The sequence below is a fragment of the Callospermophilus lateralis genome, chromosome 18, assembly GCF_048772815.1.
Source record: "Callospermophilus lateralis isolate mCalLat2 chromosome 18, mCalLat2.hap1, whole genome shotgun sequence".
Classification (NCBI taxonomy): domain Eukaryota; kingdom Metazoa; phylum Chordata; class Mammalia; order Rodentia; family Sciuridae; genus Callospermophilus; species Callospermophilus lateralis.
The window spans coordinates 51,357,695-51,373,383 of record NC_135322.1 but is presented as its reverse complement, the minus strand read 5'-3'; the positions used below and the strand labels follow the sequence as shown (position 1 = coordinate 51,373,383).

General features: G+C 34.8%; 1 protein-coding gene across 1 annotated transcript in view; it reads right to left on the bottom strand.

The window, feature by feature from the left end:
• Nfat5 (nuclear factor of activated T cells 5) overlaps positions 1-15,689 on the bottom strand; it is a 106,627-nt gene that overhangs the window by 16,505 nt on the left and 74,433 nt on the right. Inside the window, exons 7-10 of the mRNA XM_076839601.1 lie at positions 14,470-14,604; positions 14,302-14,354; positions 6,648-6,780; positions 1,508-1,588 (exon numbers count right to left, since the gene is read on the bottom strand). Coding sequence (XP_076695716.1) covers positions 1,508-1,588; positions 6,648-6,780; positions 14,302-14,354; positions 14,470-14,604 — 402 coding nt within the window. The remainder of the gene's footprint in view (positions 1-1,507; positions 1,589-6,647; positions 6,781-14,301; positions 14,355-14,469; positions 14,605-15,689) is intronic.

Below are 15,689 nucleotides of genomic sequence, written 5' to 3'. Positions count from 1 at the left end.
ACTAATGGGTATAAGTCTGTTTTGTTTTGCTTGCAGTGCTGAGGATCTAAACCAGTGCCTCATGCATGCCAAGCAAACTTTCTACCACTGAGCCACATCCCCAGCCCTATGTCTGTTTCTTGTTCTTTTTTTGGCTAGTAAGATATTGATCAAAGGACTAATTCATTTATTACTAAAAATTAAACATACCTTTTTAACCTTCAATTCTTAATCTCTATTTATTTATTTTTAATGTAGTGCTGAGGATTGAACCCAGGGCATCACGCATGCTAGGTGAGCACTCTATCGTTGAGCCACAACCCCAGCCCTCAATTCTTAATCTTGTATAAGAAATTCTACATTGGATTAGTTATGTTCCATCCAGCCATGAAAGCATCACAAGGAATTTTTAGAGAAAAGACTGGATCTCAAAAATTTACAATGGATAGGCCATAAGTTCCCTGATATTCTTTCCTAATTAATTAATTTTATTATTCAAAATAAACACAATTTCAATGATTTTCGCTCAGATGTATTTACACACTGAAGCTCAATCAATATTTACTCCTAGCTAAGTGACCACGGGCAAGTTATTTAACCTCTCTAGAGCTTTGGATTCTTTACTTACGAAATAGAAACAATAAGTTACCAACCTCACAGAGTTTAGAAGGTTAAATAATACCTATAAAGAGCTTGGCATATTGCCTACCACTTAATATATGTTCAATAAATGTTAGCTAAAGATGTTTATAGATTTGTGAATTTTTCTTCAGCTGAATTTGATAATCCTGGTAGTTAATTTTGTAGGCAATAATTCCCCATTAAAATACTCTGGAAAATGTTTACCATCAATTAAATAATAATCAAATTAATTATAATTTATACTGAACCATTACATATATGAATACTAAACTTTACTACCGAGAATAAAAAAATTTACTGTATTTTATAAAATTGATTTGAGTAAATCATGCTCCTTGAGAATCAAAGACCATTTATTTATCTATCTATCTATTTATTGGTACAGGAGATTGAACCCAAGGGTACTTTACCATGAGCTACATCCCTAGTCCTTTTATATTCTTATTTATTTATTTTATTATTAATTAATTTATTTACATACTGGGGATTGAATGCAGGGACATTTTGTCACTGAGCTACATCCCCAGCCCTTTTTTATTTTTTATTTGAGACAGATTGCAGAGGACTTTGCTAAGTTGCTGAGGCTGGCTTTAAACTTGCAATCCTTCTATCTCAGCCTCCAGAGCCACTGTGATTACAGGCATGTACTACTGCATCCAGCTCCAACATCTATTTGATAAAAAGTTAGGTTTATATGCTGAAAAAAGGACAATATCAAGTTGATAAACAAGTCTCTGCATTTAATAAAATCAAACATTTATTTTATAATGTGGATGATACCCTGCTAAATTTTATAAATACATAAGAGAAAACAAATATTAAAGTTTTCTAGATAAAACAGGTAAGATCACCTAATTATAATTTTTGAAAAGAATCAACTTGGTACCTTTCATGGCCTCTTCAAAAGAGCAAGGTCTTGCTGGACTAGATATTTCTTTCTTCACATTTACATTCAAAGCACCAGCTGCTGCAATTAAAAAAAGAAGTTCATGTATTTAAAGTATATTCAGCTTAACAAATGTGTATCTTAGAATTCTTTAATTGGAATATTTTCTCACAGAGCATCCTAGTGAGGACAGCATATGATCACTTATCAAAACAAAACAGCAATTTTTAAGAACACTTCTTGGAGTGGAAGCAACTCAGGAAGTTGAGACAAAAGGACTGCTAGTTTAAGGCCAGTCTGAGCAATTTAGCAAGATCCTGTCTCAAAATAAAAAATAATAGACATTTAAAACTTACTAAATAATATTAAAATATTAACAAGGAAAAAAACCCAACCATTCACCTAAATAAATTATTTATTAAAAATACTTATTTTCCAGGGACTGGGATTGTGGCTCAGAGGGAGAGCGCTCACCTCGCATGTGTGAGGCACTGGGTTCGATACTCAGCACCATATAAAAATGAAATAAAGACATTGTGTCCATCTATAATTAAAAAAATAAATATTAAAAAGCAGAATGAGGGATGAGGATTGCAAGTTCAAAGCTAGCCTCAGCAACCTAGTGAGGCCTTAACAAACTTAGTAAGATCCTGTCACTAAAAAGGGGGCTGGGGCTGGCATTCAGTGGTAGAGTATTCCACCGCCACACATGAGGCACTGGGTTTGATCCTCAGCACCACATAAAATATAAAATAAAGGTATTGTGTCCATCTATAACTAAAAAAATACATACAAAAAAAACAAAAATAAAAAAGAGCTGGGGATGTGGTTTTGTGGTTAAGCACCCCTGGGTTCAATTGCTAGTAACAAATAGAATAAAAAAAAACTTATTTAAAAAACATTAGTCAATATTTAAGTTTGATTAAAACAACTGAACAAACTAAATTCACAATATTATGATTATTCTTTTTAGTAATATTTCTGACAAAAAAAATCGCTAGTATTAATGAAGAGCTGCTGGGTTACAATTCTTAGTCATATCAATTAATCTACTATCACAACTTTAAATTTAATAAGCCTGAGAATAGAAATCAGTTCTAAATGAGAAAACTAAATAAATACATTCTTCTTCTTTTTTTTTTTTTGTGGTGCTAGGGATTGAACCCAGGGGCCTTGTGCATGTGAGGCAAGCACTCTACCAACTAAGCCATATGCCCAGACCCTAATAAATAGGTTCTTGCTTCAAATAACCATATATTAATTTTATTCAAATATATTTTATTCACTAAATCCAAAATAAGATTTGAGTCAGTTAACTTTTTTTTTTTTTTTTTTTTTTGCTAATGGGGATTGAACTCAGGGGTGTTATACCACTGAGGTACATCCATAGCCCTTTTTATTTTGAGACAAAATCATTTAAGTTGCTTAAATTGCTTAGGGCCTCACTAAATTGCTGAGGCTAGTCTTAAACTTGTGATTCTCCTGCCTCAGCCTCCCAAGTTGCTGAGACTACAAATGTGTACCACCATGCCCAGCTAATGCATATCCTTTTTTAAAAAAAAAAAAAACATTTATTTTAAACATTTATTTATTTATTTTTATTTTTTGGCGGACACAACATCTTTGTTTGTATGTGGTGCTGAGGATCGAACCAGGGTTGCACGCATGCCAGGAGAGTGCACTACCCCCTTGAGCCACATCCCCAACCCCGCTAATGCATATTCTTGACACGACAATGTCAAATGACAGTTAATGAATAAGGAGACAAAATTGCACACATCTAAAAAATTGGAATTTAATAATTTATCTTAGTATGCTGCATAGTAAGTTTAACAAAGTGTAACTGAGCACTTTTAGGCACTCAAAAAGAAATACTACAATTTCTCTGTGTGACACTAATTTTAATAATTAAATTATTTTAATAATTAAAGATTTAAAAACTGGAAAAACTTAAAAAAATTTCTACTTTTAAATTAAGTTATTAGTAACTTAATTAGTATTGTTTTTAGGGCAGCAAAAAAATGAGCTGGGTACAGAGGCACACACCTCTAATCCCAGCAATTCGGCAGGGGCTGAGGCAAGAGGATTGAAAGTTTGAAGCCAGCCCTGGTAATTTAGAAAGGCTCTGTCTCAAAATAAACAATAAAAATAGAGGGTTGGGGATGTAGTTCAGTAATAAAGCACTCTGGATTCAATCCCAGTTTAAAAAAAAAATTATATATATATATATAAATGAGCTAGGCAAGTACTCTACCACTGAGCTAGGGTTAGTGAAATTATGAAAAATTTTAAAATTATATCATAAAGGTAGAAACGGAGGCATTAGATCTCATTACAATGTTTGTGTATCATGTATTGAATAATATTTTCTAAGAGTGACTGCTATCTGTGATGTATAAGATATCCAAAGGGTATAAATTTTTTTAAAAAATTTATTTTTAGTCGTAGATGAACACAACACCTTTATTTTATTTGTTTATTTTTATGTGGTGCCAGGGACTGAACCCAGTGCGTCAGGTATGCTAGGCAAGTGCTCTACCACTGAGCCACAACCCCTATCCCTCAAAGGGTATAAATTTTAAAGAACAAACATATGGTAATGATTACCTAAGTATGGCCAAATATAGGCCATTGGAGCATTTTTTAAAGCAGAAGACATAAAAGCTTATTTGGTAATCTATCAAAGAAAAATTCCTAATAGTCAGCACTCATCACTAAGAAATGAGGATTCTTTTTTTTTTTTTTTTGGTGGTGCTGGGGATTGAACCAAGGCATTGTACATGGGAGGCAAGCACTCTACCAACTGAGCTATATCCCCAGCACCAAAATCAGGATTCTTGAAGGTGATGCTCAATACTTCAAAGTCTTGAAGTTTTTTATAACTAATAAATATAAAAACAATAAATCGGGGCTGGGGATGTGGCTCAAGCGGTAGCAGGCTCACCTGGCATGCGTGGGGCGCTGGGTTCTATCCTCAGCACCACATAAAAATAAAATAAAGATGTTGTGTCCACGAAAAACTAAAAAATAAATTTTTTTTTTGAGAGAGAATTTTAATATTTATTTTTTAGTATTTGGCGGACACAACATCTTTGTCTGTTTGTGGTGCTGAGGATCGAACCCGGGCCACACGCATGCCAGGCAAGCGCGCTACCGCTTGAGCCACATCTCCAGCCCCCTAAAAAATAAATATTAAAAATTCTCTCTCTCTTAAAAAAAAAAAAACAATAAATGACAACAACCAGATTTCAGTGTTTTCAGGATAGCAAAAACCATTAATACTATATATTCTTTTGGCACACACAGCACTTTCTCTTCCCCCATAACTGATGTAGAAGCTCATCAGGAAACAGAACCTAATATGTTAATTATGTCATCTTTTCCCTCATATTTGTGCATTCTTCTGTAAAATATTACATATCAGTATTTCATAACTAGCAGTTACTGAAGTACCTTAACTATATTAATTTTAAATCACATGTTTTGGATTTTTAGGCCTTCTGAGAAAACAAAAACAAATATTTGGACTCTTACTATAAAGCAATCTTCTTTCTCCTCTTATTTTTGTTGAAGCCAAAATATTATTTCCAAACCATGCCTTTTTGGTTCAAAGTTTTTACTTATGACCTTTAGTTCTGAGAAAAATAGCAAGGGGAGTTTCATTAGTGCTATATACTGTGGCATGCCTTTGTAGCAAACCCACTGTAAATAACCAATACTGCAAAATTCAGACATAATTAAAAATAGGGAATTAGATGAATTAATTATATAATTATAACTAATTATAACTCTATTAGCTTCCATTTCCCTCATTTTTCTTTTTCTATTTATTTTTTGAGATGGGAATCTCACTGTGTTGCCCAGGCTGGCCTTGAATTCCTAGATTCAAGCAATCCTTCTGTCTTAGCTCCCAAGTAGGTATATGCACCCCTGCACCTAGATTTGTTTCCCTTATTTTTTGATGCCAGGGCTTTCTTTCCATATCACTTTTCTTCAACTTCTTCTATCTTACTGGGTCCTGAACTATTTTGGGGAAACATATTAATAAACTACCGATACGGAGGGCTGATAATTATTAAGTATGTCTGAGACTGGAATAAACTGAATCAATAGAAGCCATGGTAGAAACCAAGCCTCAGTCAATGGAACACAGGAAGAGTTTTCATTTCTAAAATATTTTCCTTACTTCTAGCAGAAGGCGTTTTGTCTTCTTCAGGCAACTAAATTAATGCAGGCAAACAACTTGTAATTTTTAGCAAAAAACCATCAAACTTTTAACATTTTAATTATTCTTGTCACTGATTTCTTTCTAAACCATCTTATTTTGCCTAAATACTTAAAATCATATTTAAAATATTCACCACCAGTCTCTGAAACTTTTTGACTTTATCACATATTACTTCAAGCATATTCCTCACCTCTCTCAAAAATGTACCTTAAGCTGGGCACAGTGGTGGACACCAGTATCTTGGGGATTTGGGAGGTTGAGACCAGAGGATCACAAGTTTGAGGCCAGCTTTAGCAACTTAGCAAGGCCCTAAGCAACTTAGTAAGATTCTGTCTCAAAAAAAAAAAAAAAAAGACTGGGAATGTAGCTCAGTGGTAAAGCATCAGGTTTAAACCCCAGTACCAAAACAAAACAAGAGAGACTAGGTAAGAGAAAAAAAAAACACACCATAAGAAGGTTGGAGTGTATACCTCAGTGGTAGAGCATGTGCTTAGTATGCAGAAGAATCTAAGATCAATCCTCAGCAAGACACAAACAAACAAACAGAAACCCTATAACTAGCCAACTTAAACTATTAAGTAATTTCCCAAAACTGTCACTTACCTTCCCGCATATAAGAAGTACCAATAAATGGTCATCCTTATTAAGGAGTGACCTGTAAAGTAGCTCAGGAGAATCTGATCTCAGAGCACTCCTGGCTTTTATTATTATAAAAGGTAAAAATGATCCTGCTAACATAGAAGTTGTATTCGATGGCTATCTTTTTAGGAAATAAAGCCATCTCCAAAATAAATTCACATTAATTTGTCACAGAGAACAACTTTTTCTCTTTTCTTGGGTGGTCTTCTTATCTTTTTAAAGAGCTAGAAATTAATTATTCATTTTTATTCGGAATTTTTCTTTTTGACATACCTGGATCTGGAGTGTAGGTGAATGGCTGAACATCATGGGATCTTCCAGCATTGGTCACTACATATATCCCCACCGATACAGGCAAAGTTATATTTTGGTCATGATATGGGGGAACCTTCACAATAAGATGGTTCTAATTTAAAGAAAAATATAATAGTCAGAAAAAAAAATATTTAAATTTAGAAGACTAAATATATTTCCTATTAGCTTTAAAGTTTTAAAAGTCTGATTAGGAAAAAAATGTATTTTTAACCTCAGTTTGATAGGTACTACTAGGTCATTAGTCGAAGATATCCTTAAGGTAGAAATCAAAATGTTTTACAATGGCTTTCAAGGTCTCTGCTCTGTCAACTTCATCTCACTCCCATTTCCCCACTGCCTTACTACAAATTGACTTTCTCAGTCCATTCTTTAACATACTAAACTCAGTTTTATCTTCCAATTGCTGTTCTCATCAACTGTAATATTCTTCCTTCACCTCCTCAAATGGCAAATTCTTCAAAGATTTTCAAATTTGATACAAATGTCACCTCTTAAGTGAAATCTTCCTTTGACTATCCTGTTTAAAGTAGAACCCCTTCCGAACCTGGTCAGATAATTGGCACCGGGCTGGGATTGTGGCTTAGTGGTAGAGCACTCGCCTAGCATGGGCGGGACCTGGGTTCGATCCTCAGCACCACATAAAAAAAAATAAAGGCATTGTTTTGTGTCCATCTACACTTAAAAAAAATAAATTAATTAAAAAAAAAGAATGGCACCATATTCAAAATAGACTCAAATATACTTGTTGAACATTAGAGCAAATTATGAGGAAAAAAGTATGTCCATGAAATGCAAAGTCAGTTATCATGTGTTCTGTACAATCTCAATGAGATGTACTTCATAATGCAGTTCATTCCTCCCTACCACCTACTCATTTAAAATTAAATGGTTCAGTTTATTCAAACTTCAGTAAATAAGATACTTTTAGTTAGAACATATACATCTTTATAAGAAAAGGGCAGGGCTGGGGCTGTAGCTCAGTGGCAGAACACTTGCCTAGCATGTGTGAGGCACTGGGTTCGATCCTCAGCATCACATAAAAATAAACAAATAAAATAAAGGCATGCTATCCATTTACAACCTCAAAAAGAAATTGAAAAAGAAAAAGAAAAGTTCATATGTGTTTCATCAGCATTTACTCAAGGGAGTTACACTTTCCTGGAAGATAATATGAACCACATTTGAATTTTTTCTCTTTTTCCCTAGTAAATTATAGTAATGGGAAGTAACACTAGGAAGGTAGTGATCATGCTTTTACTTATGATCTGACATGGAAGAGGCCAAAGCCAATAGCTGTGGGTGTGGTAAATTTGACATTTCTTTTTTTTGGGGGGGTGGGGAGGTAGCAGGGATTGAACTCAGGGGAACTCAACCACAGAGCCATATCCCTAGGCCTTTTTTTTGGTATTTTAGAGATAGGGTCTCACTGAGTTGCTTAGCACTTTGCTGTTGCTAAGGCTAGCTGCTGGGATTTAGAATATAGCTGATGTTCATTAGAATATGGGACAGCCAGGCACAGGGGCACACCTATAATCTCAGGGACTTGGGAGCCTGAGGCTGAAGGATCAAAAGTTCTAGGCGAGACTTGGTAACTTAGCCAGATCATGTCTCGAATCAAAATAAAAGAGGGCTGAAATGTAGTTCAGTGGTAAAGCATCCCTGGGTTCATTGCCCAGTACCTATTCCCTCCACACACATAAAAGAAAAAAGGACAAATGAGGTCAAGTTTCAATTTCTGAGCACTTAATTTGTATCTTAAAATACTCTCTAAAATAAACTAACATTAAAAGGAATCAGAGAGAACAAATGAAAGGAAGAACAAGCTCCCTTTCTAATAGAATACCTCATAATTTAGCCATCCTGAAAGAAACCACACGTTTTTTAAATCAGGTTGAAAAACATGTAGTGTAAATGTGTATGCATCCTCAACTATTTGGGGAGGAGGATCTGAATGAATGTTTGGTCATCAAAAATATTCCAGTAATGATTCGACTTATAAGAAACAGAAGTCTACTTAGATACTACAATCACATCAAAGAAGCAGCCTACCTACATTTACAAAAAAACTGAGTGGTTGACTTGCCAAGCACTCTTCCACATCTAAATTATATGGCAAACTATATTTCAAATTATCCTTCTGAATAAAAAAACTGTTTCTTAGTAATTAATAATGGGATTAGTATTTAAAATTCAGATGCATATTTTATCAAAATACTTCTACCCTACTTGTTTCAGAGAGCATGTTTAAGCAAACCTAATTTGAAACTTTTAAAACCAAATGAACTTTTTGCTCCCTCAAATGAACTTCTCAACACTAATTCTTCATACTTCCTCAATCTGAATCTAGAAACTCTACAATCCATTTGAAATTGTGAACAGTAATCAAAAGTTGTTTTTTAACACTGCTTTCTTAAATTAGGTTCAATTAACTACCACTGAGCTAAGAATACAATATACACAAAATATCCAAAGGTATGGGAGATTTTATAGCAAGTATAACATTCTCTGGGGAAAAAGAGGGAAATGTTTAAATTTCAGTATCTTAATAAAAATCTGCTTGGATTCAAAATAACTATTTTTCCCACTTACAGAAAATCTTTTTTGAGGTATACAAGCAATGGGGCTATATATTTTTCACTTTCCTGTGAAATAATTTATCATTGCCAAATTCATTTCACAGCTGGGGATATATGTAATTGGATTGGAAGAAAGACACTTTGCAAGATTTCTATTAGAGCCAATTTGAAATACCTATCTTCTAAACACTCAAGTCTTTGTTTAGACTAGTTTTCTTATAAATTCCCCTGAGAATCTTCTTCTAGCATTTCTTTCAAGAATTTCTTATTTATTTTAGTCTTTTGGGTACCTGGGATTGAACTCAGGGTCACTTGACCACTGAGCCACATCCCCAGCCCTATTTTGTATTTTTTTTTTTTAAATATGGGGGGGGGAGAGAGAGAGAGAGAGAGAGAGAGAGAGAGAGAGAGAGAGAGAGAGAGGGAGGGAGGGAGAGAGAATTTTCAATATTTATTTTTTTTTTAGTTATCGGCGTACACAACATCTTTGTTTGTATGTGGTGCTGAGGATCGAACCCGGGCCGCACACACGCCAGGCGAGCGCGCTACCGCTTGAGCCACATCCCCAGCCCCCCTATTTTGTATTTTACTTAGAGACAGACTCTTACTGAGTTGCTTAGTGCCTCGCTTTCGCTGAGGTTGGCTTTGAACTTGCCATCCTCCAGCCTCAGCATCTCCAGTCACTTGGATTACAGGTGAGTGCTGCTGCACCCATCTCTTACTTATTTACTTACTTACTTACTTATTTATTTATTGTCCCGGGCATTGAGCCCAACAGCTCAGGGGCTGAAACAGGAGGATATTTATCTATCTATCTATCTATCTATCTATCTATCTATCTATCTATTGTCCCGGGCATTGAGCCCAACAGCTCAGGGGCTGAAACAGGAGGATCTCGAGTTCAAAGCCAGCCTCAGCAACTTAGTGAGGCCCTAAGCAACTTAGCCAGATACTGTCTCTAAAAACATATAAAAACAAAAGGGCTGGGGATGTGGCTCCTGGTTAAACAATCCTGGGTTCAATCCCTGACACCAAAAAAGAAAATCTGATAATGACAGATCATATTATAGTTTGTTGTTTACATACTTGCTTGCAAAAATCTCAGACCTCCTACATTTAGCCACCAAATAAGTACATAATTCCTTTGCATTCTAGATCACATGTCTTACTTCTATGATTATTTTTCTTTAAATCTATTGTATCTGACCTAAATGCCCTGTTAAAAAAAAAGTATTTTAAAATAACTACCCATGCCCTCAAAGGGAAAGAAAGAAGAAAGGAAAGGAAGGAAAACCAAGGAAGGAAGGAAGGAAAGAAGAGAAAAGAGGGAGAAGGGGGGAAGGACCAGGAAGGAAAGGAAGGTAGAGAGAAATAATGACCTGTTAATATAAAGTTCTACATTAAATAGCAAATTAAGATTAAAATTTATTGGGGGAATGGGAAAGACAGTAGAATGACTGGACTTAATTTTCATATATTCATATATGAATACATGACCACTGTAACACCACATCACATACAACCACAAAAATGGAAAGTTATACTCCATGTATGTATGATATGTCAAAATACATTCTACTGTCATGTATAATTAAAAATAAAAAATAAAAAAAATTTTAAAATTTGTTGGAGCTTTTATCATATAATAATATTTTATCATATAATACCAATGTTTATTAATATTATGTAGCATTTATAAGTCTTTCATTCTCTAGAACTTGTATCTTATTTATAAATCTGTGTCATAGGAATAATTATAATAGAGCATTACAAATAAGGGGAGTTACATTTTTTTTAAATATCTATTTTTTAGTTGCAGTTGGACATAGTATTTTTATTTCACTTATTCATTTTTATGTGGTGCTGAGGATTGAACCCAGGGTCTTGCACGTGCAAGGCGAGTGCTATACCTCTAAGCCACAACCCAGCCCTGGGAATTTACATTTACCTAATCAATTTGTTAAAGCAAAGTGTCACAAGCCTATAATTCCAGCCATTCAGGAGGCTAAAAGCAGGGGGATTCTGAGTATGAACCCAGACTGGGCAATTCAGCAAGACTGTTTAAAAAAAAAAAAAAAAAACTAGCGGGGGAAGGAGGTAGAAATGTTGCTTAGGTAGATGGCCACTGGGTTCAATCCCCAGTATCACAAAAATAAAACAAATCAAAACAAGAACATAGTCACAGCATACAAAATATTCCAGGGATAAATTAATTTTCAGTTAGGATTAAAATTCTAGGTATATAAAAACATGACCGAAATTAGGATTTGAAGTGTCCTCAGAACAAAGAGACCTTAGACCAGAGTCCTCTTTTCATTCAACAGGAATAAAATGAATGGAGAAGTTTTTCAAGAGTATCTTCCCCTCTACCCCAGTCAGTACTGGGGACTGAATCCAGGGGTACTGGATTCAATTTGATATGAGTATCTTTAGGGCTTTGTCTGAGCTCTTTGAAACATGCCATATCAGTTCTGACCTCTGATGGAACTGGAAACTACAGGTCAGGGCACAGTGAGCTACATCCAAAGTCCTTTTTATTTTGACACAGGGTCTCACTAAGTTACCCAGGCTGATCTCCAACTTGAGAACCTCCTGCCTCAGCCTCCTAAGTAGCTGAGATTAAAAACAGATGTCACTGTCTTTGGCTCATGATTGTCCATTAATCGGCTAGTATTATGAGGATCATAGAAAAGCCACACAATATTGCCCCCTAATCTTCAGGAGTACTCTCAAGGAAGCTGCTGCTGGTTTACAGGGAATAGGGATGGTCTGATCAAGAAATATAAGAAATCATAAAAATGTCAGGGTTAGAGCTCAATCTTGTGCAAGAGTTTATCTTGTAGATTAGACAACTGAGGCACAAAAGTGACTTTTCTTTTTTTTTTTGAGAGAGAGAGAGAGAGAAAGAGAGAATTTTTTAATATTTATTTATTTTAGGTTTCGGTGGACACAATATCTTTATTTTATTTTTATGTGGTACTGAGGATTGAACCCAGTGCCCCGCACATGCCAGGCAAGCGCGCTACCACTTGAGCCACACCCCCAACCCTGACTTGTCTTTCTTAAATAACACAGATTGTTCATTACAAAACAGGTACTAGAACTTCAGTTAAGAGTGGTAAAGAACCCTAGGAGATACTGTTCAGTAGCATACGGGACAAAGGAATGACTTAAGTTCTACTTTTGCAAGTAGTATAAAGCTAAAGGAAAGCTTTCCACATGGCATTTGTCTGGTTATGTAGGAAGCTCCAGTTCTTGTAATACTCTGTAATAAAGAATTAACTTTACTCAAAGAAAGATCTGTTTTTTGTCATTGGTTATTGGGAGGTGATCTCTAGGACCCTACAATTTGATAGGAGTATCTTTAGGGCTTTGGCCACTGGACAAACTAACAATTGTGACTTATGATGGGCTCTCTGAAACATGCCGTATCAGTTCTGACCTCTGATGGAACTGGAAACTACAGGTCAGGGCACAGGCAATATATAATCAAGTCCAAATAAAAACTCTGGACACTAAAAGCTTGGGTGAGCCTCCCTGGTTTGGCAGTTCTCTGCAAGTTGTCACTCACCAATGAACTGAGAGGAATACTTCCATAAAGATGACAGAAGCTTGGCTTTTAGCTCCCTCTTGCCCTCTGTGTCTCCCTTCAGTTGGTTCTGATTAGTATCCCTTTGTTGTAACAAATTTATAATCACATGCAATTTCTAGAGTTCTCTGAATTTTAGCAAATTATTCAATCTGAGGAGAAAGTGGGAAAACCTAAATTTTAAGCTAGCTATCCAAAGGGACAGTGACCTGGAGACTTCTCAACTTTTGGCTGATGTGTGAAATGAGAGTAGCCTTGGCTATTCCCTTAGTCTTGAGTTTGGCAATATATTAAATTTAAAATGTTTTATATTTTTATTAGTTTTTTTAAAAAACACAAAGGAATAAAACAATATTTAAAAACCACAAAGAAATTACAAAGTTTTTGGATAAACTGGCTATAGTCTCCAATTCCTGAGTCTTCCACATCTCTGCTTGCTTCCATTTTCTCTTCTCTATTGATATCAGCTCTATACTAAATTCTAAGCTTTGGGTATTTTACACTAATTAGCTTGTCCCTTCCCCTCTGTCCCCAATCTGTACCTATACACACTATTCTTCTGCATGAGCCATCTAACTAACTTGCTCATAGATTTAACCATTTCTTCTGTTAGTTTCAATTTCTATGAATTTGATACTATTTGCTCTACATACTAATTCTTAGGTTTCTGTACTTGTTTTCTAGCTGTTTTTCCTCTAATGAGGAAATAAATAATAAATAATTTTAGAGAGCAATGCATGGAAAGGTCCTACATATATGAATTCTATCCCCCTCAAAGGCTTAAAAAAATTTTTTTTTTAGTTGTAGATTTATTCATTTTTACTTGGTGCTAAGGATTGATTGAACCCAGTGCCTCACAGGTGCTAGGCAAATGCTCTACCACTGAGCCACAACCTCAGCCCCCCAAAGATTGTGATGACTGTGTCCAAATTTAAGGAAATAACTTTAACAAATATAAAGCACCTGACACATAAACAGGTACTTAATAAATATTGGTTTTGGGGGCTGGGGATGTGGCTCAGGCGGTAGCGCGCTCGCCTGGCATGCATGCGGCCCGGGTTCGATCCTCAGCACCACATACAAACAAAGATGTTGTGTCTGACGAAAACTAAAAAAGAAATATTAAAAAAAAATATTGGTTTTCCTGTGATTAAACTATACTATAGGGTAAAATAATCCAAATCCTTAAAGAAAATACATTCCAGGAAAGAAATGCTTTATTTATTAACAATGGCAACCTTTGCTAATGCTCTTAAATTTTGAAAAGAGAGAACGAGTCATGTCTGGCATCAGAGGAATAATTCTATTTCAGTTAAGGAAACTCAAGAAAAAAAAATTTGAGTCACATCAATCCCATATAATGATGAAATTTAATCTGTTCAGAAATTATTTTCAGAACAAAACTGAACAGCTCAGAGTAAAACTTATAAAAAGGCTTAAATTATACCTGATGAAACAATTCCATGTCGATTTCAGCTTCTGATTTCCAAGAGTTTTCATCTGGTTGAAATAAAAACAGTGACTTACTAAATTTTTGAACAACCGTTTTACTCTGTGGCTAAGATTGTATCTTTATAACAAAGTGAAAAATTAACCATAGAATTTGCCTACTTACCAGAAACATTTTCTTGGAAAATAACTTTAGTTCCTTTCAGAAAGTTCTTGCCAATTAAAAACACTTCTTCCTCTCCTTTCACTGAACAGCTATGTAAGCTTTTTTTTAAGATCTCTGGCACTCCTGCTGGTTGAGCTGTGGGTATACATAAACATTCCATGAAAAGAACCATCAACATTTACTTCTTACCTAAAATCAACATGCAATTATATATTGAGTTCTACAAGTTTTCTTTGTTCACCCTGAATTTAATGTCCTTTACTCTACAACTTACAGAGGACAGAGGAAAAAAATTAGAAAATATATAAATTTCTAACAACTATTAGAAGATATTATAGAGCTAGATAAGTTCCTAAGATGAGGTTTTCATTTATTATATATCATCTTTCCTTTCTCATTTCATGAATGATGAACCTGATGATGTTTTTTGTCTTAATATTTTTTAAAAATTATAAGCTTGTCCCAGTCTTAACCTTTAAATGTCAGCTGTACTATACCATTACATTATAGAATCTCTGAGTAACAAGAGGTATGTGGGTGGTACTGAGAGTATATTAAAAGATCTAGGCACAGGACCCAGAGACCCCAAACCAAAAGAAAACCTAAAAACAGACTAAGCCCACTTTTGGATCAATCATTCTACCAGGATGGTTTTCCGAACCAGGAATCTTGAGATGAAAAAGAAAGATGCACTTGTTTTTCAACTACAAAGATGAAATAACCACTATTAAAATTAACAAAGACAAGTACTGAGGAGCTAGAGATAATAAGAAAATTGCAATTAGCCTAAAAAACTTCTTTAGGCCAGGATTTCCCTAAGAAAGCGTGAGAAGTTGAGAGGGGAAATATGGAGTTAAGCAGAGCTAAACAAAAGGATATCTCTAAGCTTTTCATACCGTGATATGCTCTATAAATATCCAAAGGTATCATTACTGACACCCATTAAGGACTAGCTATCCAACCAATAGATACAAATAAGTTTCAAGTACTCAAGAAACTTCAGGTTATCAGAACCTGATTGAAAAAAATCACACCTTCACAGATTACATTACTTGCTGTTTTAGCAAATCTTTACAACACATGTGTTGCAAAGTCAAACAAATATTGCTCGTCTAACTTGTTAATTTATAAATTAATGAGACTTTTCACTATCTTTGGAAAATTCAACTTCAGTTCTTTTAAGATATTTACATATTTTATTAATAGTTAATTTTATTTTT